This window comes from Trachemys scripta, chromosome 5 (genome assembly GCF_013100865.1).
Source record: "Trachemys scripta elegans isolate TJP31775 chromosome 5, CAS_Tse_1.0, whole genome shotgun sequence".
Lineage (NCBI taxonomy): Eukaryota > Metazoa > Chordata > Testudines > Emydidae > Trachemys > Trachemys scripta.
In genome coordinates this window covers 90,695,347-90,716,796 of record NC_048302.1, presented here as the reverse complement: position 1 = coordinate 90,716,796, position 21,450 = coordinate 90,695,347, and the positions used below count along the sequence as shown (strand labels likewise).

Sequence of the window (21,450 nt, the reverse complement as noted above, 5' to 3'; positions counted from 1 at the left end):
GGAAGGAGTACCTAGTAACCAAGTCACTAGAAATGCATCACTGCACTTAATCGCAATTAATTTTTTTAATCATTTGACAGCCCTAGTCAAAATCACTTTGGAGAAGAATAGTAACAGAGGCTCCTCTGCGATAGTGCTTCTGGTTTGCCCAGACCCCAATGATCTGATTTGGATATAGATAGAGATCTCTTTAATATTTTTAATGAAATAATTACTACCGGGCACTGTGTGATTATGGGAGACTAATTTTGCAGCTACAGATTGGAGGGCAAGTGCTACTAATAATGGCAGCGCCCAGATATTCTTGGATGCAGTAGCCAACAAATTTCTTCACCAAACAGTCAACGAACCAAGAGGAGGTGATGCCATTTTAGATTTAGTATTGGTAAGTAGCGACGACCTCATAGAAGAACTGGTTGTAGAGGACAACCTTGGTTCAAGTGATCATGAGTTAATTCAGTTTAAATTGGAAGGATAAACAAAAATAGGTCTGCAGCTAGAGTCCTTGATTTCAAAAGGGCCAAAACTTAAAAAAATAAATTAAAGGAATTAGTTAGGGAAGTGGACTGGACTGAAGAAAACTCTGAAGGTGAGGCTTGAAAGTAAAAGTAAAAGTTGAAGAAACTATCTGAAGCCTACATCCCAAGCAAGGGAGAAAAAATCATAGGGGAGGATTGCAGACCAAACTGGATGAACAAGCATCTCAAACAGGTTATTAAGAGAAAGCCTATTAGGAATGGAAGAAGGGATGGATCAGCAAGGAAAACTACCTCTTTGAGGTCAAAAAATGTAGAGAAAAAATGAGAACTGCCAAAAGCCAGTTGGATCTTCCAAGGAAAGTAAAACCTATTCTAAAAGATTCTTTAGCCATATAAATAAAAATAAAACCAGGAAAGAAGAAGAGGGACCGCTAAACACGGAGGAGGGGTGGAGATTAAAAACAGTTTAGGTATGGTCCAACACCTAAATGTATACATTGTCATAAAGGAACACAGGCCTATTAGTTTGACCTCAATTATATGCAAGGTTTTAGAACAAATTTTGAAAGACAGTAGTTAAGGACATAGAGGTAAATGGTAATTGGGATAAAATACAACATTGTTTTATAAAAAGTAGGTCAGACCAACTTGATCTCTTTGAGAAGATAACTGATTTTCTAGACAAAGGAAATGTAGGTCTAATCTACCTGGATTTCAGTAAAGATCCAAATGGGAAATTATTAAATTGGTGAAGATGGATAACAAACTCATTAAAGGGGAGACTGCAACAGGTTATGCAAAAAGGTGAACTGTCAGGTGGAGGGAGGTTACTAGTGGAGTTTCTCAAGAATTGGTGTTGGGCCTAATTTTATTTAACATTTTCATTAGTGCCCTGGGCATAAAAAATGGGAGTGTGCTAACAAAATTTGCAGATGACACATAGTTGGGAGGTATTGCCAATATGTAGGAGGACTGAAATGTTATACAAGAAGATTTGGATGACCCTGAAAGCCAGTATAACAGAAATAGGATGAAATTTAATAGTGCAAAGTGCAAGGTCATGCACTTAGGGACTTACAACAAGAATTTTTGCTATAAGCTGGGGACGTATCAGTTGGAAGTGACAGAGGAGGAGAAAGCCCTGGGTATACTGGTTGATCACAGGATGACTATGAAATGCCAATGTCATGCAGCCATGAAAAAGACTAATGCAATCCTAGGATGCATATCAGGCAAGGTATTGCCAGTAGAGATAGGGAAGTATTATCATCATTATACAATGATTTCATTTGGAATACTGTGTGTAATTCTGGTTTCCAATGTTTAAGAAAGATGAATTCAAACTGGAACAGGTGCAGAGAAGGGCTACTAGATGATCAGAGGAATGGAGAACCTAAATTAGAAGAGGAGATTTAAGGATCTTATCTTGCTTAGCCTAACAAAATGAAGGCTCAGGGGAGAGATGATTGCTCTGTATAAATACATCAGCGGGATGAACACTAGGGAGGGAGAAGAGTTATCTAGTTTAAGGGCCAATCCTGGCACAAGAACAAATGGATATAAACTGGCTATCAATAAGTTTAGGAGTGAAATTAAATGAAGGTTTCTAACCATCAGAGGAGTGAAGTTCTGGAACAGCCTTCTAAGGGGGAGTAGTAGGGCAAAAAACCCTAATTTGTTTCAAGAATGAGCTTGATAAGTTTATGGAGGGGTGGTATGTTGAGATTGTCACAATGGCACATGGTCCATCTACGACTAGAAACAAATATTTCTAATGGCTGGCGATGGGACACTAGATGGAGAGGGCTCGGAGTTATTATCAAGAATTCTTTCCCAGGTGTCTAAAATGATGGATTGCACCAATATGCTCAGGGTCTTAGGACTGCCGTATTTGGGGTTGGGAAGGAATTTTCCTGGTTTTTTTTTTTGCCTTCTCCTGCACCACAGGGCACAGTTCACTTGCTGGTTTGAACTGGAGTAAATGTTGGATTTTCTGTAATTTGAAGTCTTTAAATCAAGATTTGAGGCAGACGTTATGGGCCTATTACAGGAGTGGGTGGGTGACATTCTGTGGCCTACAATGTGCAGGAGGTCAGATTAAATGATCATGATGGTCCCTTCTGGCCTTAAAGTCTATGAGTCTTTGTGCATCCCGGACTCCTGGGGAGTCCACGTATCCTGCACTGTATGTTAATCCAGCCAGGTGCCCCATCTTAACAAGGAGGCATCCGTGATCATTGGTGGAGGAGTAAAGGGGACTCCCCCACACACACTTCATCCCTGTCCTCCCACCAAGCTAGAGAAGCCCACACTCTGTGTGGGAGTGAGACAAGCTTATCCATACCTTGTCCGCCTGCCATATATACCAATTGAAGCCAAGCCTGTCAGGCAATGGAGACAAGTCTCAAGAAGGAGATCACATATGTACATGACACCATGTCACCTGGAAGGATGAGACATGAATGGACTGATGTCTGTGCGCTCAGCCGGAGCTGACTGACAAGTTCCTTTATGGACTGGAATCTGTCCTTTTGCAGGTACACTTTGGTCCTGACAGAGTCCAGAGTCACTCTGATAAATTCTATAGTCTGTGCTGGAACTAAAATGGAGACTTTTCTATGTTTACGCAAAGTCCCAGTGATAGAAGACTGAGCAGGAAAGTGGTTGCTGTCAATACTTCCTGCTGAGATTTCCCCCATAAGTAGTGAGATGTTGAGGTAGAGGAAAACTGATATCTGAAGTGGGCTGCCACTACTGGGTGTATTTTTGTGAATACCCTTGGTGCTGTAGCAAGACCAAATGGGAGCACCTTCTATTGGTAATGGTTCAGGCCCTCTGCAAACCTTAGAAACTTTATGTGTGGGGTGGACGTCTATATAGAAGTAGGCATATTGAGAGCTGCAAACCAGCTGCCTTTATTCACTGGGGACAGGTTGACCATCCTGAATTTCGATTTGTGGATGAAGACATTGAGTTTTGAGAGTGCCAAGACGGGTCTCAATCCTCCCTTTTTCTTGGGGATGAGGAAATACTTTGAGTAAAACCCTTTCCATAGATGTGGGGTAGGTATGCATTGCATAGCCGCCTGTCAAAGGAGAGTGCTCACCTCTTGAGTGAGTATCCTCTCATGAGAATGGTCCCTGAAAAGAGATGGGTAAGGGGCTTTTGGAACAGATAGGGGGAGAAATTCTATAGTATAGCTTGCATGGATGATGTTAAGCACCCATCTGTCTATTATCTGCCAGGCTTGGTAGAAACTGGCTAGACGGCCACTAAATTGACTGCTGAGGTTCATAGTTGGTAAATGTGGCATCAGGGTATGTTTGCCACTCTTGAAAGTCCCATCAAAAGCATCTGTTAGTGGGAGGTTGAGAAGGAAGAAGAGGGGAGAATGTTGTTCTTGCTCTGCGGAGTCCTCTGCTACTTCCATGGAGATTCACAGTCCCTCCGGTGATAGAGGGCTAAGATGTCAGTCGTGTCATGTACAGCTGTGGCCTGTGATATTTCCTCCTTGGTACCAGAGTGTAGATCCTCAGTGAGCAGAGGGTTGCCTTTGAATCTTTTAACGAGCATAACAAATATTATGTTTTTTAACTAAACAGATTGTTCCTTTCAAAAGGCAAATCCTCCACTGTAGATTGGACTTCTTTGGGAAATCCAGAGGAGCAAAGCCACCATGCTCGATGCATGACAACAGCTCTCGCCATAGACAGCGAGGCCATATCTGAGGCATTGACTGCAGCTTCGAGGGATTACCTGGTGATCAATTTCCCTTCATCAATGAAAACTTGAAACTGAGTCCTATCTTCCTGTGGAAGTTTGTCTGTGAATTCTGCAAACACAGAACAGTTAATAAAGTTGTATTTGAAGATCAATGCTTGGCAGTTGGCTATATGGAATTGCAGGCTGGTTGAAATGAAGACATTCCTGTCCAGTAAGTCTAAACGTTTAGCAACCTTGTCATATGGAGTGGATTGGGTTTGATGTTGTTTGCTCTTCTCCGAGGCAGCCTGGATGACTGATGAGTTTGGGACAGAGTGTGTAAATAAATATTCTGTTTCCTTGGATGGTACATAGTATTTCTTCTCTGTCCTCTTTAGAGTGGGAACACACAATGCTGATTTATTCCAGACAACCATAGCAGGCTCCAGGATAGCCTCATTAATGGGAAGCACCATCTTGCTAGGCCTCATAGCACGGTAGGATGTCTAAAAGTTTGTGAAGTGTCTCCTATACCTCCTCTACTGAGACTTGGATCGTGTCGGCAACCCATCTTAACAGATACTAAAATTGCCTGTGATCACCAGATGGAGAAGATGAGGCCAGTACAATTGCCTCATTTGGGGAAGATGATGACATTCTTGTTGGAGCCGGTGGTTCCATCAGTTCCAGTTGCTCTTCCCTCCTCTATCAATTTCTGAGGAAGTTCAGGTCCCTCTCTGTCAGGAGAGGGATGGTGTGATTCCTGATGGGAACATACAGATTCTGGGTAACGCACATATAGATCTCATTGTCCCCAGTAGGGCCAATTAGATGAGTCAAATGTTGGTTGGGATGGCATAGGGTACCACCAGTTCTGAGTTGGGGACCCTGATCTATAAGAGCAGGAGAGCAAGAGTCTGGATCCTTTAGCTGGTCTAACCTCCTGCCCTGATGGGGGGAAAAAACTCCCTCACATTGTCATCTGATTTGCCAGAGGAGGTGAAAGTAAGTTCCAGTGCAGATGGTATCAGGGATCTTGGGATCCACCTGCTGGTAGAAGGCATGAGAGAGTGGATTTCTCTCTCATGCCAATTCTGGACTAATGGTGTCAAGATCTCTCTTGAAAGGACTGGGTTCAACAAGATTGGGGGGGAGAGAGAGACTCCAGTTCTGGGTTGGCAACAATGTCCTCAGAGGCTGTGTACTTATCTGCTGACTGAGGAGATGTCGTGTCTGTCTGGACCAGTGGAGACAGTCTGGTGAGAAGTTTAACCGTCAGTGAAGGGAATGTTTGGTGTTTATCCATCAACAGTGTTTTTCTGAGGATGGCACCACTGCTGCTGTGGCAGGTGCTGGTCTGGAGGCGCTTTTATTCTTCGGAACTCAGGGGTCAATACCATGTCCCTTGTGAGCGCCTGAACTTCCTGTAATGGGGATCACTCAACTTGCATAGTGCTGGGGAAGAAGTTTTCCTCTTCGAAGAGGATCTGCAAGGGGCTCTCTTTCCTTTTAAGAGTGTGCTTTTCACTCTCTTGCCATGCAAGGAAGAGGAGTACTGGTCTCTATTCTTTTCAGCCCATGAGTTGAAGGTCTCTGTGTTAGGAAGCATTCTTCTTGGCACTTCTGACCACTGTACAGGGGGATCTGCCCAGCCTGGGTCAGATTGGGGCCTCATAGACCAATCTGTTGACCAATGTATACTGGTGTTTGTGTGTGCACATGTGTATATATTTATAGTTAACAATATGTATTATTTGCAACATATATTTATATATTTAGGCTATATAACTGCTATAATACTTGTACTTAGTATGCATTAAGTATAAATATTATAGCAATTATATATCCTAAATTGGCCTATTCCTTTGTTGCAATCCTGTTCTCTTATGCTAAGTATCCCATAAACCAAAATTTACTTCAGCAAATGCAAGGAGTTAAGTAAATAGGGAAACTGTCAGGATTAGGACAGATGATTGTTTTACCGTAACAGGGAGGGAGTTATTCTCACAGACCAGTATCTGGAATGTCTCAAAGGAAAGGGATAAGATATATGAGTGTTCTACCCTGGTACAAACACAGGATGTATCTTCATGCCCCTTAGTACCTGAAATACATGTGTTCAGGACAGTGATATGGGGTACATCATTGCACCAGAAAAACAAGGTAGAAATCTAGTTTCAGATGATGTACACAGTACCCTTTTTTTTGTAAACAGGTTGAGTAAAAAAGATGGTTTTGGGTGTGTAACTTTGGGAGCACACCTTCTATGTAAGGTGAATGCAACAATGCTTGCCAGAGATTGGTATTGTATTGAACCTTTTTCCTGTACTATATTATTATCGGCTTTTAGCAATAAATCTGATGGATATTGGTTATTTGGTCTCTTAAATATATTTCATAACAAAAAATGTGTGATCAAGCAACTATCTACACAGTTTTTTAACACAATCCATAAAAAACTTTCAAGGCTGATATTCATGTGCTTGGCGGGGTTCAGCAGGGGAACAATTGGCAAATAGAGTAACTCCTCACTTAAAGTCATTCTGGTTAACGTTGTTACGTTGCTGATCAATTAGGGACCATGCTTGTTTAAAGTTGCACAATGCTCCCTTATAACACTGTTTGGCAGCCGCCTACTTTGTCCACTGCTTGCAGAAAGAGCAGCCCACTGGAGTTAGCAAGTGGGGGCTTGGAATCAGGGTGGACTGGCAGCCACCCCATCAGCTCCTCACTTCCCTAAGTTCCCTGTGCGGCAGGCGCCCAGCAGGCTATCAATTGCTGGCAGTTCAGCTGTCCCTCCCCCCCACTGCCATGGAGCTGCTCCCGGGAGCCTCCTGCTGCGTGTGGGGAGGAGGGAGTGGGGGGCTAATGTCAGGGTGTCCCTCTCCCCCTGCTCCTGTCCCCCACTTACCCCATTCTCCATAGAGCGGGGGGAGGAGGGGAAAGAGGGAGGCCTGGGAGGCGGGGGGCTGTCTCAACTTGCTGATCTACTTAAAAAGGCAATGTTCTTAGAGTGGAGTCAGCATACTTAAAGGGGAAATGCACATCTCTCTCTCTCACACACAGGGTGTGTCTCTGTCTGCCTTGCTGTCTCCCCTCCCTCCATTTGTGCTGCCTTGTAGAGTGTGAAGCTACATTAACAACAATGGGTTGACCCTTGATGGCTCAGCTGTTCTAGTTCATCATTTAGCAGCAAGGCATTCCCTGGGAAATATCCCACCCTCTTCTTACTTCACCACCTTAACCAAGATTCACAATCATCATTGCTGTGTAAAGTATTAAATTGTTTGTTTAAAACTTAAAGTGTGTGTGTGTGTGTGTGTGTGTGTGTATAAATAAAATTAAATAAACACAATATAGTCTTTTGTCTGGTGAAAAAAATTTCCCTGGAACCTAACCCCCCCATTTACATTAATTCTTATGGGGAAATTGAATTTGCTTAACATCGTTTTGCTTAAAATAGCATTTTTCAGGAACATAATTACAACGTTAAGTGAGCAGTTACTGTACTGCACCTCAAAAGGAAAGTGAGCTGCTTCAATGCAACAGAGGCACCTTGGATGGTCATTGCTGACTGGGAAGATCCATATGCAGGAAGCACAATTCTTAAACCCTGGAATCCTGGGCACAATAGTCACACCATGCAGGGTGCGTGTCTGTGTCTCTCATGAGTACTAACTACTTTAATTACCAGAACTAAGAACTAGCTCACTATTTAAAACTAACAAATTATTTACAATATATACAGAAAGAATTGAAGAGATAAACTCCATGAACACTGAGGAAGTTCTATCTCAGACTACACAGTGGTAGAAAGGAACTACAGAGGTGGTTAGTCTGCACCGCCCCCTATACCCTCAGTTTGAAGCATGAGGAGAGGAAGGGCACAGGCATGGACCAAAAGACACTGCTAGCAAAAATCTTCCTGTCTCAGAAGCATAGAGTGCATGCATGCCCACAGTGGAATACAGGTATGAACCAACATTCAAAGAACAATTTCAAGTTTCTTACAGAGTAATGAAAACAATGGAGCAGTTGACAGGTTTCCTTTAGATAAATTTATATGACTTTGAAACACAAATGTGGCATTTTAAATTATGTCTTACTAGTACCAAATCACTGGCTGCTGAGAGGGGCTCTTATGTATGAATTCCAATATTTCCATTTTATTTTCTATCAGGACTGGCACAAATGATTTAAATTAAACAAGTTGTGATAAAGTTTTAGGCTCCAGACCTACAACTGGCTCATCATGGGTGGACCTTTGTACTCCCAAGGAACCCCATTGCCCTCAATGGGGTTTATGTGGGTGAGCATCTATCTGCATGGATCCACTTGAAAAACAGAGGCATTAATATGCTGGACTAGGAATTAGTCATACACCTTCATCTATAACAGCAATACAAGCTGTTCAACTAACTGATTTCTCCACCAATGAAGGGAAAGCTCATCCAATCAAGCAGCTGTGATGTCATGCTTTCCACTGGGCAGTGCAAGATTGGTGAAGTTATCTTACAACTCAATTTACACTCCGTATATCCATTCAGGGTTTTTATAAGAAATAGTTTTAGACTTGAATAAAAGGATATTTCTTTTGGTAGGGGTTTTCAAGTGGTTACAATATATGTCTTTTAACCAGTGTTGCGGGTGGTGAGAAGAACACAGTAAACAAAAGTAAGGGGGATAGGAAGGGCTAAAGAGAAGAGTAAGAAAAAGAAACATAAGTTGCGGCTGAGACTGGACCAGAAATGGAGAGCAAGGAAGCAGAGGTCCCTGCTCTGGTGAATCTTGTTCCAGGATGAGGCAGATCCACTGAGCCAGGATTTACTTTCCTTCACTATGGTGCCCCTCTGTCCCACACCTAGCTTGGTATGGTGGAGAGGTTAGTACTTCTCCAAGAATATATAGCCCCCTCACTCCTATTTCACCAAATACTGTATTAGGAGAGAGTAGTTTTCCATAAGAGCTGACAGAATTTGGTTTTGTTTTTTAAACAAGCAATGAATAATCCAGTGCTTTTCCAAACATAATGGAATTGAAAATTAACCCGGTAATCTTTACTAGACTTAGAAATTACAAAAGGCAACCTAAAACAAGTCAAGTTCACTTTCCAGTCAAATAAAACCACCATATACGAAGTTTTCATCTAAAAATATTAGGTATTGTAGAAACAGTAGCAACTGAACTAGTTTTGTTTTAAAATTAATTTTGTTATTTTAAAACTATTCAAATTATTTTTAAAAACATCTTAAATCAACCAGGAAACTAAAATACTCACAGATTTCCGGGCGGCTATTAGCTGGAATCTGGCTTACTCCACACAGGCCTTTCCAAAAAAAAATACCACTAGAATTCTGAGATCCTTTTTAAAAGCTTATTTGATTGAACCAACTACTAACACAGCTGGCCTGAGGTTTTAATCCCAATCCATAGCACCAAATCACATAAACCCAAAGAAAGCAAAAAAGCAAAAGGTTTTTAAAAGAAAATATTGCTACAGAAAGATTTTCACCATACCCAGGAAAAGCGTCTTTCACACAAGCCTATTGTTATTCTTCACCACAAAATGCTCATTAATAGCACTTCAAGAATATTTTTAACCTGTGGTAAATTTCCTGAGTCCATCATAAGAGATTTTCATTCCCAGGAGACATTTTACATTCAATAAGAAAGCCCAACAGGTTAAAAATATTGAAGATAAATCAAATAATCAGTTTAACAGATGAAAATTCTGTTGAAAAGAAAGCAAAAGCTGCTACGCAGTGCTAGAAAGAGCCCAAATCAGTCATGCACCAGCCCACATTTCTCCCCACCTCAGGCAGCTGGTTGCTAGAGTTATCTAGAGGTGAAGCCTCCAAACTTGGGGTCTCAGCTCTGATTTGAAGCACCTCTTCTGTTCCCATACTGCTAGCGGAGTCTTGAGACTGCAATAATGAACTTGCACGATCGGATATTGTTTCATCTATGACAGAATCACTGTTTAACTAAGAGAGAAAAAAAACAAATGTGACATATTTCAGTGGTTGACTGGAACCATATAAGCTAAAGACAACAAGAAATTAACTGAATTTTATTTGGAAATAGTTTGCTTCAACTAAGTAAATATTAATGTATATCTGCACATCACAAAAAGAAATCATATACATCTCTACTCCGATATAACGTGACCTGATATAACACAAATTCAGATATAACGCAGTAAAACAGTGCTCCGGAGGGGCGGGGGGGCGGCTGCGCACTCCGGCGGATCAAAGCAAGTTTGATATAACACAGTTTCACCTATAACACGGTAAGATTTTTTGGCTCCTGAGGACAGCGTTCTATCGGGGTAGAGGTGTATTAATAAAGTACTCTACATCGCTATTCAAACCATTATGTGCAGTCTGCAACATTTAACTTTCCTTCAAAGGGAGTTTAAAGTAATTCTTGGCACACAGAAAATGTTCTCTATTTTGTTAATAAAGACTTTTTTGTGCTTCTGAAAGATGCTAGATTGAAATTCTTTGCCATGGGCAATGATAGTGCAAGCTTTTGCATAAACGTGCCTCACCTATGACTACCTCCAAGGATTTGTTTCTTTTTTGAGTCTATAATTTCTAATTTCTATTTTTGTACAGTAACAGACCTTTTTGAATAGGTCTTCTAAAAGGAGGAAGATAATTAAGGAGGATGGTAGTACAGAAAATTTTTTTCAAGCCAATGTCACTGTAACACCAAAGTGATGTAAGGAGTAGATTCTCTCTCTCTCTTCCCAACCCCCGGTACTGCTTTTGAGGCAGTCCAACTAGCAAGACACAGACTGCTAATAAAATTCTAATAGTTACACTAAGAGCAATTTTTGCAGCAATCCAAATAATCTAAATTTTATTAATATAAAGTTGGATTTGGTTTCATTGGTGATACTAATATAAGGGCATCAAATATTCCAGAATCTTTATTAAAGGGTTGAGTTATTTGATATTTCTTGAATTTCATGGCCAAATTTGTTCCCCACTATACAGTCTAAATATATTTCATATACCTCTTATATATCCTCAGGGCGGGCTCCAGGCACCAGCTTAACAAGCAGGTGCTTGGGGCGGCCAAGGGAGAGGGGCGGCAGGTCCCTCACTCCCTTTAGGAGCGAAGGACCTGCTGCTGAACTGCCGCTGCCGATCACGGCTTTTTTTTTTTTGCTTGGGGCGGCAGAAATGCTGGAGCCGGTCCTGTATATCCTTCAGATATATCACTTCATCTATGTCAAATAGAAAGGTCACAGGCACTCTGCCAACACCACAGGACCTAGAATATATTATGCATAGCATAGGTATGCCTACACTGCAATTAAACACCTGGACTGGACTGTCACCTGACTTGGGTTGTGCGACTCAGGTTATGAGGCTGTAAAATTGTGGTGTAGACATTTGGACCCAGGCTGGCGCCAAGACTCGCTCAGGTCCCAGATGTCAGGCTCCACCCCACGCCTGAATGTCAACACCACAATTTTATAGCCCTGCAGCCTGAACCAGCTGACACGAGCCAGCTGCAGGTGTTTAAGAAATTTTCTGAAGATGAAAGAAAACAAACAAACTTTTCTTTCACCTCAGCTACAGTGATGGCAGAGTCTTCCTATTGACATAATGAGGCCAAAAAAAGCTAATTTAAATGAGGTGCTAATCGGGATAATTTAGATAATTCTTTGCTATCTATGAATAGCATTGTTTGGTTTCTGGCTCTTTTTACAGCTTTTTTTTTTTTTTTTTTTAAAACATACTTGATAGTAAAATGCTATCACTTTATGTATTCATTATCCGTTTAGTGGTGTTTTTTATCCGAGGAGGGGTAGAGGAGACAATTTTTTGTAATGATGAGAAATCTTGTAATACTTAAAAGTTTACTTGGATTAAAATTATTGTAATTTTATTAAAAGAATGAATAAACTTGTTTTGATTCCACAACCACTCAATCCTTTATTTCTCTGCTAAGGATGAAAATTTAGTGCCAATTATGATGGTGGTTTTTGTGATGTGGATATCTGTTCCCAAAACTGTACCGAGACCTTGGAATTTGCATTAGAAAACAAGAGGGAGAAGGATTTATATCCCATTACAAATTCCCTAAGTTATCCTATCACCAAAGGTATAGTTTACTTCTTAATCTATTTTCAAAATTTAAAAATGAAAAATTATCTTAGGTGCTATATCAACACCTAACTGCAAGGGAAGAAGACCATAACAGGAAAATCATTATTTTCCTACAAGAAAAACTACTTCTGATAACCAATGTTTGTGTTTTCACATTACAAAAACATCTAGAATATCATCATATGTTTCTCTAGTACGAATATTTAGACCAGCAAATAGCTGTACTGGAGAAAATTTAATTTAATCCTGTGCTAATTTATACAAATGAGACATAAACAGGAAGTAGTATTGCATTAGTCTATTTTATATAGTACATAATGAATGAAAATGGAACAGATTAGCAATTTTAAAGGTGGAACACTTATAGAAATCCGATAAGACTTGCTGCTGTTTTATTTATTTTTGCATTTCAATTATTTGAACTTGCAAATGAGGAATCCAAGCTTTTTTTTGTCAAAAACTACAAAAATATAGATCTTATATTTAAACCAGAATAATCTTTATAATGTTTTAAAAAATTGTACTACATATTTAATGAGCATTGATGGAAGAAAGAACACTGCACTGGAACCTCAACAGTAATGTATCTACTGCTGATAGAAGAGCCCTTTTGCTGAGTTGAGATTGTGAACTCACTTCACAGGCTTCAGAAATGCCTCCCCAGAAACTGAACTACACTAGTGCAGCTGCATCGAAGGCTTTCTGAGACTATGGGTGGAAGGTGTGAGCAGTATTTGCCTCTAAAAGATGCAGGTGAAGATTTAAGTTTGCAGCTGTCAGTTTTTATAACAATGGCATGAAAAATGTTCTCTAAAAAGATCCATTGATAGAACCATTTAACTAAAGCTTAAATAAACTTGGGTTATAAACTGATTCTTTTTACAGAAGAATGACTTACCATCTGTGATCGGGATAATATCTGACTTGCAGTCAGTGCTGCTTCCTCTTCTGAGGACTCATCAGTATCCTCCTGATTGGTCAAGTTCAAGCTGGGTGTGCTACCAGAATACTGACATTCTTGAAGGGATGGTGTGTCTCCCTTATCAATACTGTCGAGTGAGCGCCTACGGACTCCCCAGTTGAAGTTGTCCATACTTTCACCCTGTAAAAAATAAAAAAAATAAAAAGGAAGTTTATGCTAGATATCTCAAATATATAATAATGAAATGATCACACCAATACAACACAGAAGACACAGGAATACTGAATGCACTGTGAACAGAGTTTCAATCAGCCCTTCAATTTTATTGTAATTTTAAATGCATTAAGTGATGTTTTTACTTAAAAGGATTAAGATATATGGCAAATGATCTGCAATTCGCATAAAATGAAGTATGATTCTCAAATTTCTCTTGGATATCTTGTATTGGGATCTCACTAAATATGTTGTCTATAATCATATCTGTACCAATATTACATGTATCTGACTACAAAGCACAGACTAATACACCACTGACAACAACAGATTAAACAAGCCACTGCACCAGGCTGCAACTTACCTGCAGCTCCTGGTTAGCAAAAAGGAAAACACACATAATTAGAAAAAACGAGGACAAACACTTAAGATACTCTATAACCAGGGGGAAAGGTTCTATTATGTATGATTTGCCAACTGTAGAAGACTGATTCAAGCTCTGGAAAAAGCTTTAGTCAAAAAAGCTAAAAAATTTTAACTCTCTTTTTATGTAAAATTGGTTATGAAAAAAGTTATGAGACAAAACACTTAAAACAACATGTCTATGGTACATTTTCCTTGGTGTAATATGTAAAATAACTGTTTAAACAAGCAGTGAATGAAATCCTTGAACTTCAACACAGATGAAATCTTAAACTGACTTTAACTGTCCACATTCAGTTGACAAAACATATAAAGTCATAATTATACTCATATTGGAGGAAAACTTTGACATATTTTTAACTAGACATTCTGAAAGATATTAAGTACTTTTCAATTTCAGTATTTATGAAGAGGACCCTAAACACCAATGTATGGATCCTCCCTTTTCCTCATTTTCCAATTGAGATATGAAGGATGGTGTGTGGTTTTGCACCTTGAGTGAAATCTATATTTTAGTCACCATTTTTCCATTCTAAGTGGACAGGTAAGATCTTTGGCTTCTTCGGGGGCCTTTATCAATCCCTCAATGATATAGCCAATAAGATTCCTTAAAAATGGTTCTTTCAACCAGCCCACAGGTCTAGTTTCCTCAAACTTGAAAATACAATTCCAAAGTTACTCCAGCAACTGGTGGTCTCTCATGGAGATTCAAAATGTTATTAGTATGCCAACATTCATATTTTCCAACTTTTTTCAGTGATTTTGTTTGCTCCAGAGAAACGGACAGAGTATTTGCATGCAAACGTAAATGAAGAGCTAGGGATTAAAGCACTGAAAACATCCTTAAACTAATCTTTTTTTCCTCAGTCTGTTAATATTACTAACATTAAAGTATTAGCAAAAAAGCAAACAGTATATTTTAATATAAATTCTAATATAAATGCCTATATTTCCATTATGTCACATATAAAAGTGATGTCCTAAACTTAAAAAAAATGTGTTTTTGTTGATTAACTCTCCATATCGTACATTGGTAACACGCAGTACACAATTTGACATAGGGATGGGTGAACTGGTTGAGCTAGAATAAGAACTGGCTGTATCTCAGCCTGATCTGTTATTAAAATTGACATTGAACCATATTTTGAAGTTCAGGAAAAGCAATATGCATGCTGCCCACAAATCCTTCTGTTTTTTAGATGTTAAAATTGTAGGACCAGCAGTTGTGGCCGCTTTTCTATTGTGACTTAATGCTTTTGAATCTACCTCTTCTCAACTGTTCACTTATTCTCGGTTAATTTAGGGGATCAGATATAGGACAAAAGGGAAGGCCACAAAATACCAGAGATCTGGCTGGTGTGTGTGGGCATACGTGTACTGGACAAGTAATTTGCCCCAGGGACACAAGAATCAGTAGAGGGGAGAGAAGTAAGGCACTGGAGGCCTCCGGGGAAGGGAGAAGAATTCAGGAAAGAAGAAGTCAGGAGCCTGCAAAGAGGGACAGAGAAACCAGAGATGAAAAGAGAGAGCATCTCAAAGTTCAGATGTATACCTAGGCTTTTTTGTGCTCATCTGAATCTAAAAACCTTCCAAGGTTCTCCTATTATTAATTTAATATTTTTAATTTTATGTACTATAATAGCCAGATGTAACAGGGTGAATTACAAAGAGTACTGATTTCTTTTTTTCACTCCCACTCCTTCTTTTGGGGGTCAGTTTAAGACCTTTAAATTATGATGTGTGCATACAATGCCTAACACAAAGTTACCATGATCCTCAGTTGGGGTCTGGAGGCTCTACCACAATACAAATAATAAACAAATAATAATAATTAATATTACTGTTAACTTTTAAACCTTTTATTACCTAATTTAATTACTTTAACAGAATGAAAAATGTGAAAAAAGAAAACAAATGCACCAAATCAGATACAATATGAATGGCAAAGGTAGGGGCAGCTTTACAATATAAACCTTGTGTGAGGACAGGGTGGGATAGTCTGACAATTCATTGAGATAGTATTCCATTTCACTATATACTATTGCTAGCTTACTACTTGAAATTCTGGAAATGTAGAAACACATGAGTACCTAAGATTGTATGAATTCTTAATATGCTATTCCATTCAGCAAAATTTTCCATCGCAGCAGGCAGCATTCTTACACAGTGGGCAAAGCTTCAGAGTCTTAATAACAAAATCTTATGCGGTCAAAATTATTATTTCCCTGGCTACAAAACATATTCTTATAGAATAAGTGGGGAGTTAAACCCACATTCATAAAGACAATTGGTAGCTGCATCTGACATTGCAAAATTTGTTGTCAAGGTTTTGTTTTGATGGAAATCAAAATCCGTGAAGTTTTGGAACTGCTGCCCAATCCTTAATATTGTACCAACATAACCCAGCTTTTAAAACATTCTAAAATAGAAATTCCAATTCTAAAAAAGAAATTCCAGAGTCTCACCTCTGCATCTTCCAGCTCAACATCTAAAAAGTCAAAATCTTTAAAAACTCCAAACTGTTGTTCACTGCTGTTATCTTCCACAGCCACTTCCTCCTCTTGAATTACTTCTTCTGTTGTTGAAATAAGGCTAGTTTGTTGGTCCCCAACTTCCAAGTCTTCATTAGAAGAAAACACAACCTACAGAAATAGATAATAATGGAAATAAACATGGCTTAAGTAATGTTAAGAGAGAACATACAGGGAAGCCTATGAGATGGAAGATACAGTATTACTAGAAGCCTTTACTCTTAAACTATACAATATGTAATTCTCCTGGCAATGCATATAAGTAACTAGGAATTGGAGAGATGAAATAAGGGGAGAAGAAATCCCAGGATTTAATTTCTGAGATAAATGTATATATAAGGCCAGAAGATACTACTGTGATGATCTAGTTTGACCTGCATAACACATGCTACAGTGTTTCACTCAGTAATTCCTGTATTAAGCTCAATAATTTCTGCTGAAAGTTGAAACTAGAGCATATCTTTTAAAAAGATACCGTTTTTTGATTTAAGTGATGAAGAATCCATAAAAGATGGTTACTTACCTGTATTGCAACTGTTATTCTTTGAGATGTGGGTGCAGACACATATTTCTCTCAGGTGTGCATGTGCCTAGTGCACTGAAGCCAGAGAACTCTGCTTAGCAGTACCTGTCAGGGTGGCACGTGCAACCTGTGGTCCTTGTAGCCCCTCCTGTGGCTATGTAAGAGTGATCCCACACTGAACCCCTCTCAGCTCCTTCTAAGACTGGAGATTCCAACGCAGAGGGGACAGAGTGCAGGACGTGGAATACACATCTGCACTGACATCTCGAAGAACAAGAGTTACAATACAGGTAAGTAACAGTCTTTTCTTCTTTGAGTGGTTGCAGATATATTTTCCACTCAGGCAACTCACAACCAGTTCTGATAGGTAGTGGGATTCAGAATCTACATAAACAGTGTAGGAGGCAGAACCTGGGGCAGAGTGGGGGAGAAGCCTGGGAGGAGCGGGGGTGGACTGTGGGTGGGGCTGATGGCACTCCAATATGAGCCGATATTTTAGTGTGGTGATCTGGTCACCCTAGACAGTGATCAAACTGAAAAAAGCTTCCACTCACCCAAATAAGTGGATCTAATAGGTGGTTTTCTACTATTAAGCAGCATCCTCTGAACTGCTTCTGAGCAGTGTCTTTCCTCCTCATCTAGCCATGTACACCATGAAGTGCAGATTGCTCAGTGCCAGATGAACAACCTGGACATGGTGCTGAGGCAGCAGGTCAGAAAGGAGAAGAAGAGATTTGGGAGGTTGAACAGACAGATGGAGAATTTCGGAGAATCAACATTGCCTTGGCCAAGCTGATGCAGTAAGTACAAGTTTGGCACAGTCCAACTTCAGTTTGAGAATAACCTGAGAGATGAGAGGATGGGGGAAAGGGCATACATCAGGTATGTTCCCCAGTTCAGATGGAAACCATTGGTTAGAGAACTTGGACTCAGTCCCACTCAGGAACAAAACTGACGGCACCTCTTGTTGTCCTTTGTTGCAAATAGGTCGACCAACAGGATGCTCCATTCCCTGAAAATGGACCTCACTATGCTGCTTTTTTTGAGACAACTTGTTGCTGTCCAAGAAAGTCCTGCTGAGATGGTTGGCCCAGAGATGGGTTTGAGAGCCCAGTAAGTGCGCTGCTAGGGTATGATGTCTTCCTTGATGCAAAAGTGCCAAAACTTTATTGCTCCCTGACAAATCTGATGGAAGTGGACTCCAACCTGCTTGTTCATATAATACATTGCAGTGGTTTGTCAATGAGCATATGAACTTCTGATCCTGGAAAGCACACTGTGCACTGTAAATGGCTCAAAACTCCAGTAAGTTGATATGAGATGATGCTTCCTGCTATGACCCCAAAACCTGAACCTTTTACGATCTTTCGTGTGCTCCTCAACCTAGTGTGGAGTAATCAGTCAACAAAGTTCTGGTCAGTGGAGGATGGGCAAAGGGAACACTCTAGTATACACTGTTCTGTTCTGCCCACCACTGTAGAAAGTCCAGAACCTCTGGAGGCAATTGGACAAGCCTGTGACTTGCAGCTAGGGGGACAGACCAACTTCAACCATGCTTGAAGAAGATGATGATGCAGTCTTGCATGCTGACTCACATAAGTGCATTCGGCCACATGTCCTAATAACTTAATGCATACACAGACCATGGTCAAAGGATGAGACTGGGGATCCAAATAAAGGCACCAAATTGTCTGGAACTGCTTGTGAGAGAGAGAAAGACCTTTGAATTCAGAGAATCTAGAAGGGGGCCAAAGAACTTGATTTTTTTAGATGGAGTCAATATCCACTTTGTTTTGTTGAAAATCACCCCCAGTTGATCAAAGAGATCCAGTGTGAACTGGACATGACTAAGGACTTGTTCCTTAGATCTGCCTCTCACTAGACAATCATAGGTACAGGAAGATATGAATTCCCCTCTTTCTGACATGGGCTGCTACCGCCATCATGCATCTGGTAAAGATATGTGGGGCTGATGACAGACCAAAGGGAAGAAATGTGTACTGATAGCATTGACTGACAACAAGGAATCTCACGAACTTCCCTTATCCTGGGAAAATCGCCTCAGGGAAACAGGCATCCTGAAGATCGAGAACAACAAACCAGTCATTGTAATTTCAGGCGGGAAGAATAGTAACCATGAGGAATCTCATACACTTGGTGTATTTGCTGAGACTGCAGAGTTTGAGGATACATCTCACCCTCTACCTTGGACATGTGGATTGGGAAGCAGAGTAGAATCCCTTTCCCTGATGAAGTGGAGGAGCCTCCTCTATAGCTCCCAGAGCACACAAAGGCTGAACTTGCTGAAGAACTTGCATCATCATCCTCTTCAGGCATGGCTGAAGTTGGTCTGTCCCCATACCTGCAAGTCACAGGCTTGTCCAATTGCCTCCAGAGATTCTGGACTTTCTACACTGGTGGGCAGAACAGAAGGCTCATGAGAGGAGTCCTCGAAAAGGGATAGGTAGGAAGGTAGAATTGGGGGGACAGACAGAAATTGTATGGTGTAACCTAATCCCACAGTGTTTAGGACCCATCTGTCCATAGTTATTGTTTCCCAAGAACTGTAGAAGTGATACAGCCTGTCTCTGGACTGATGAGACAGGTTTGAATGTTCACAAGTGGTATGCTGTTCTCGATATACACATCAAATAGGTTGCCCCTCCTTGAAGATGGAGGACAGGCTGGTTGGGTAAAAGTAGAGCCGAAGATCTTCTCCACTTAATTTATGTCCTTTTCCAGAGAAACTTTGCTACCTAGCAGGGTAGGACAACTGATGAAAGTATTGCTGAGAGGAATATTGCTGGTGATGTTGCTGACCTGCAAAATAACATTCTTATGGCTTGGGCATAAACACTGAGAGACCATAAAGTAGATCTATAGTCCTTAAAAGAATGTGAAGTTTGACAGTTTTCTCAGAAAACAAAAACTGACCAAACGACAAGTTCTCGATGGCCTGTTGAACTTCTAAAACTATGCTGGAGTTCTGTAGCCTCGAGGCCCTTCTCATTGTCACAGTTGAAACTATAGATCTACATGAAACATCTGCCATATCCAATGCTGCCTGCAAAGACATCCTGGCCACCAAATGGCCCTCTGCAATAAATGCCTCAAACTCTTCCCTAGAGATTCATGTAACTTATCCATAAATTTGGATATGGAGTCCTAATTTACAAAGTCTTATTTAAACAATAATGCTTGCTGGTTGGCAATGCAGATTTGCAATGATAAGGTTGAATACACTTTTCTCCCCATCAAGTCTAACTGTTTTGACTCTGTCTTTTGTAGATGTATACCTCCCTGCTGTACTCTCTTAGTTTCTGCAGTCACAGAATTAGGAGGTGAATGAGAGAAAAAACACTCAAAACCTTGCATGGGGCTGTTGTCAGGGTGGGTCATGGGCAGCCTGTGTGCACTGGTTAGCTACTAAGTTGCAATCAGGAATCCAGTAGCAGGGCTGAGAGGGAGCTGGGTCACAATGCCAGGAAGTCAGGGTCAGGCACCATGTTGCGGGCGAATAGCAGAGTTGGGGTCAAGCTGGGTCAGGATATCAGGAAGTCAGGATCAGGCACCAGGTTATAGACAGCAAGCAAATAGTTGAGGACCAACCAGAGTCAGAAGCCAGAGTCTAGGGTCGACAGCAATAAGGTCTGGAATGGAGGCAGGCAGGCAGTGTTGTTGCTCAGACAGATCCCCATGATGGCTTTCTGGTTTAAATACTAGCATCAGCCAATCAGTGGGCTGTGAGTGGAAGCCACTCAGGCCCTGCTGGGCGGTACTTTCTGCAAAGCCTAGCTCCACAGCGTCTTCTAGCGGAAACCCTAGTGTAAGCTTCCAGTGGCAACGTGGAAGTGTCAGCAGTCCAGAACCCGCATGGTCCCAGGTCAGAACACATAGCTACAGGTGCTACAGATCAGGGGTGGGCAAACTTTTTGGCCTGAGGGCTGCATTGGGTTTCGTAAATTGTATGAAGGGCCAGTTAGGGGAGGGGGTTGTGGCCCAGTCCCCACCTCCTATCTGCTCCCCGTCTGGGACTCCTGCCCCATCCAACCACCCCTTCTCCCTGTCCCCTGATGCCCCAGGAACCCCTGGTGTGGGGCCGGTGATGCGGGGTTTGGGGTGCAGGAAGGGGTTCCAGGTTTGGGGGGTTCAGGGCTGGGGCATGGACTTACCTCCGGCGGTTCCTGGTCAGTGGCGCAGGTGGGATGCAGAGGCAGGCTTCCCACCTGTCCTGGCACCGCGGACCACGCTGCGCCTAAAGTGGCCAGCAGCAAGTCCAGCTCCTAGGCAGAGGCGCGTAAGCAGCTTTGCGTGACTCTCGCCTGCAGGCACCACCACCCCAGTTCCCACTGGCTGGAGTGTGGAGCCGGTGCTTGGGGTGGGGGCAGCGCATGGAGCCCCACGGTCCCCCTGCCTAGAAGCCAGACCCGCTGCTGGCTACTTCCGGGGCACAGTGTGGTGTCGAAACAGGTACGGACTAGCCTGCCTTTGCTGGGCAGCACTGCTGACGGGACTTTTAAAGTCCCGGTCGGCG

At 41.3% G+C, this 21,450-nt stretch overlaps 1 protein-coding gene across 14 annotated transcripts in view; it reads right to left on the bottom strand.

Moving 5' to 3' along the window:
* FRYL (FRY like transcription coactivator) overlaps window positions 1-21,450 on the bottom strand; it is a 394,573-nt gene that overhangs the window by 45,661 nt on the left and 327,462 nt on the right. For all 14 annotated transcript variants that reach the window (XM_034771653.1, XM_034771656.1, XM_034771654.1 and 11 more), the window contains 3 exons: window positions 16,328-16,504; window positions 13,203-13,406; window positions 9,995-10,165 (listed from right to left, as the gene is read on the bottom strand). In XM_034771653.1, coding sequence (XP_034627544.1) covers window positions 9,995-10,165; window positions 13,203-13,406; window positions 16,328-16,504 — 552 coding nt within the window. The remainder of the gene's footprint in view (window positions 1-9,994; window positions 10,166-13,202; window positions 13,407-16,327; window positions 16,505-21,450) is intronic.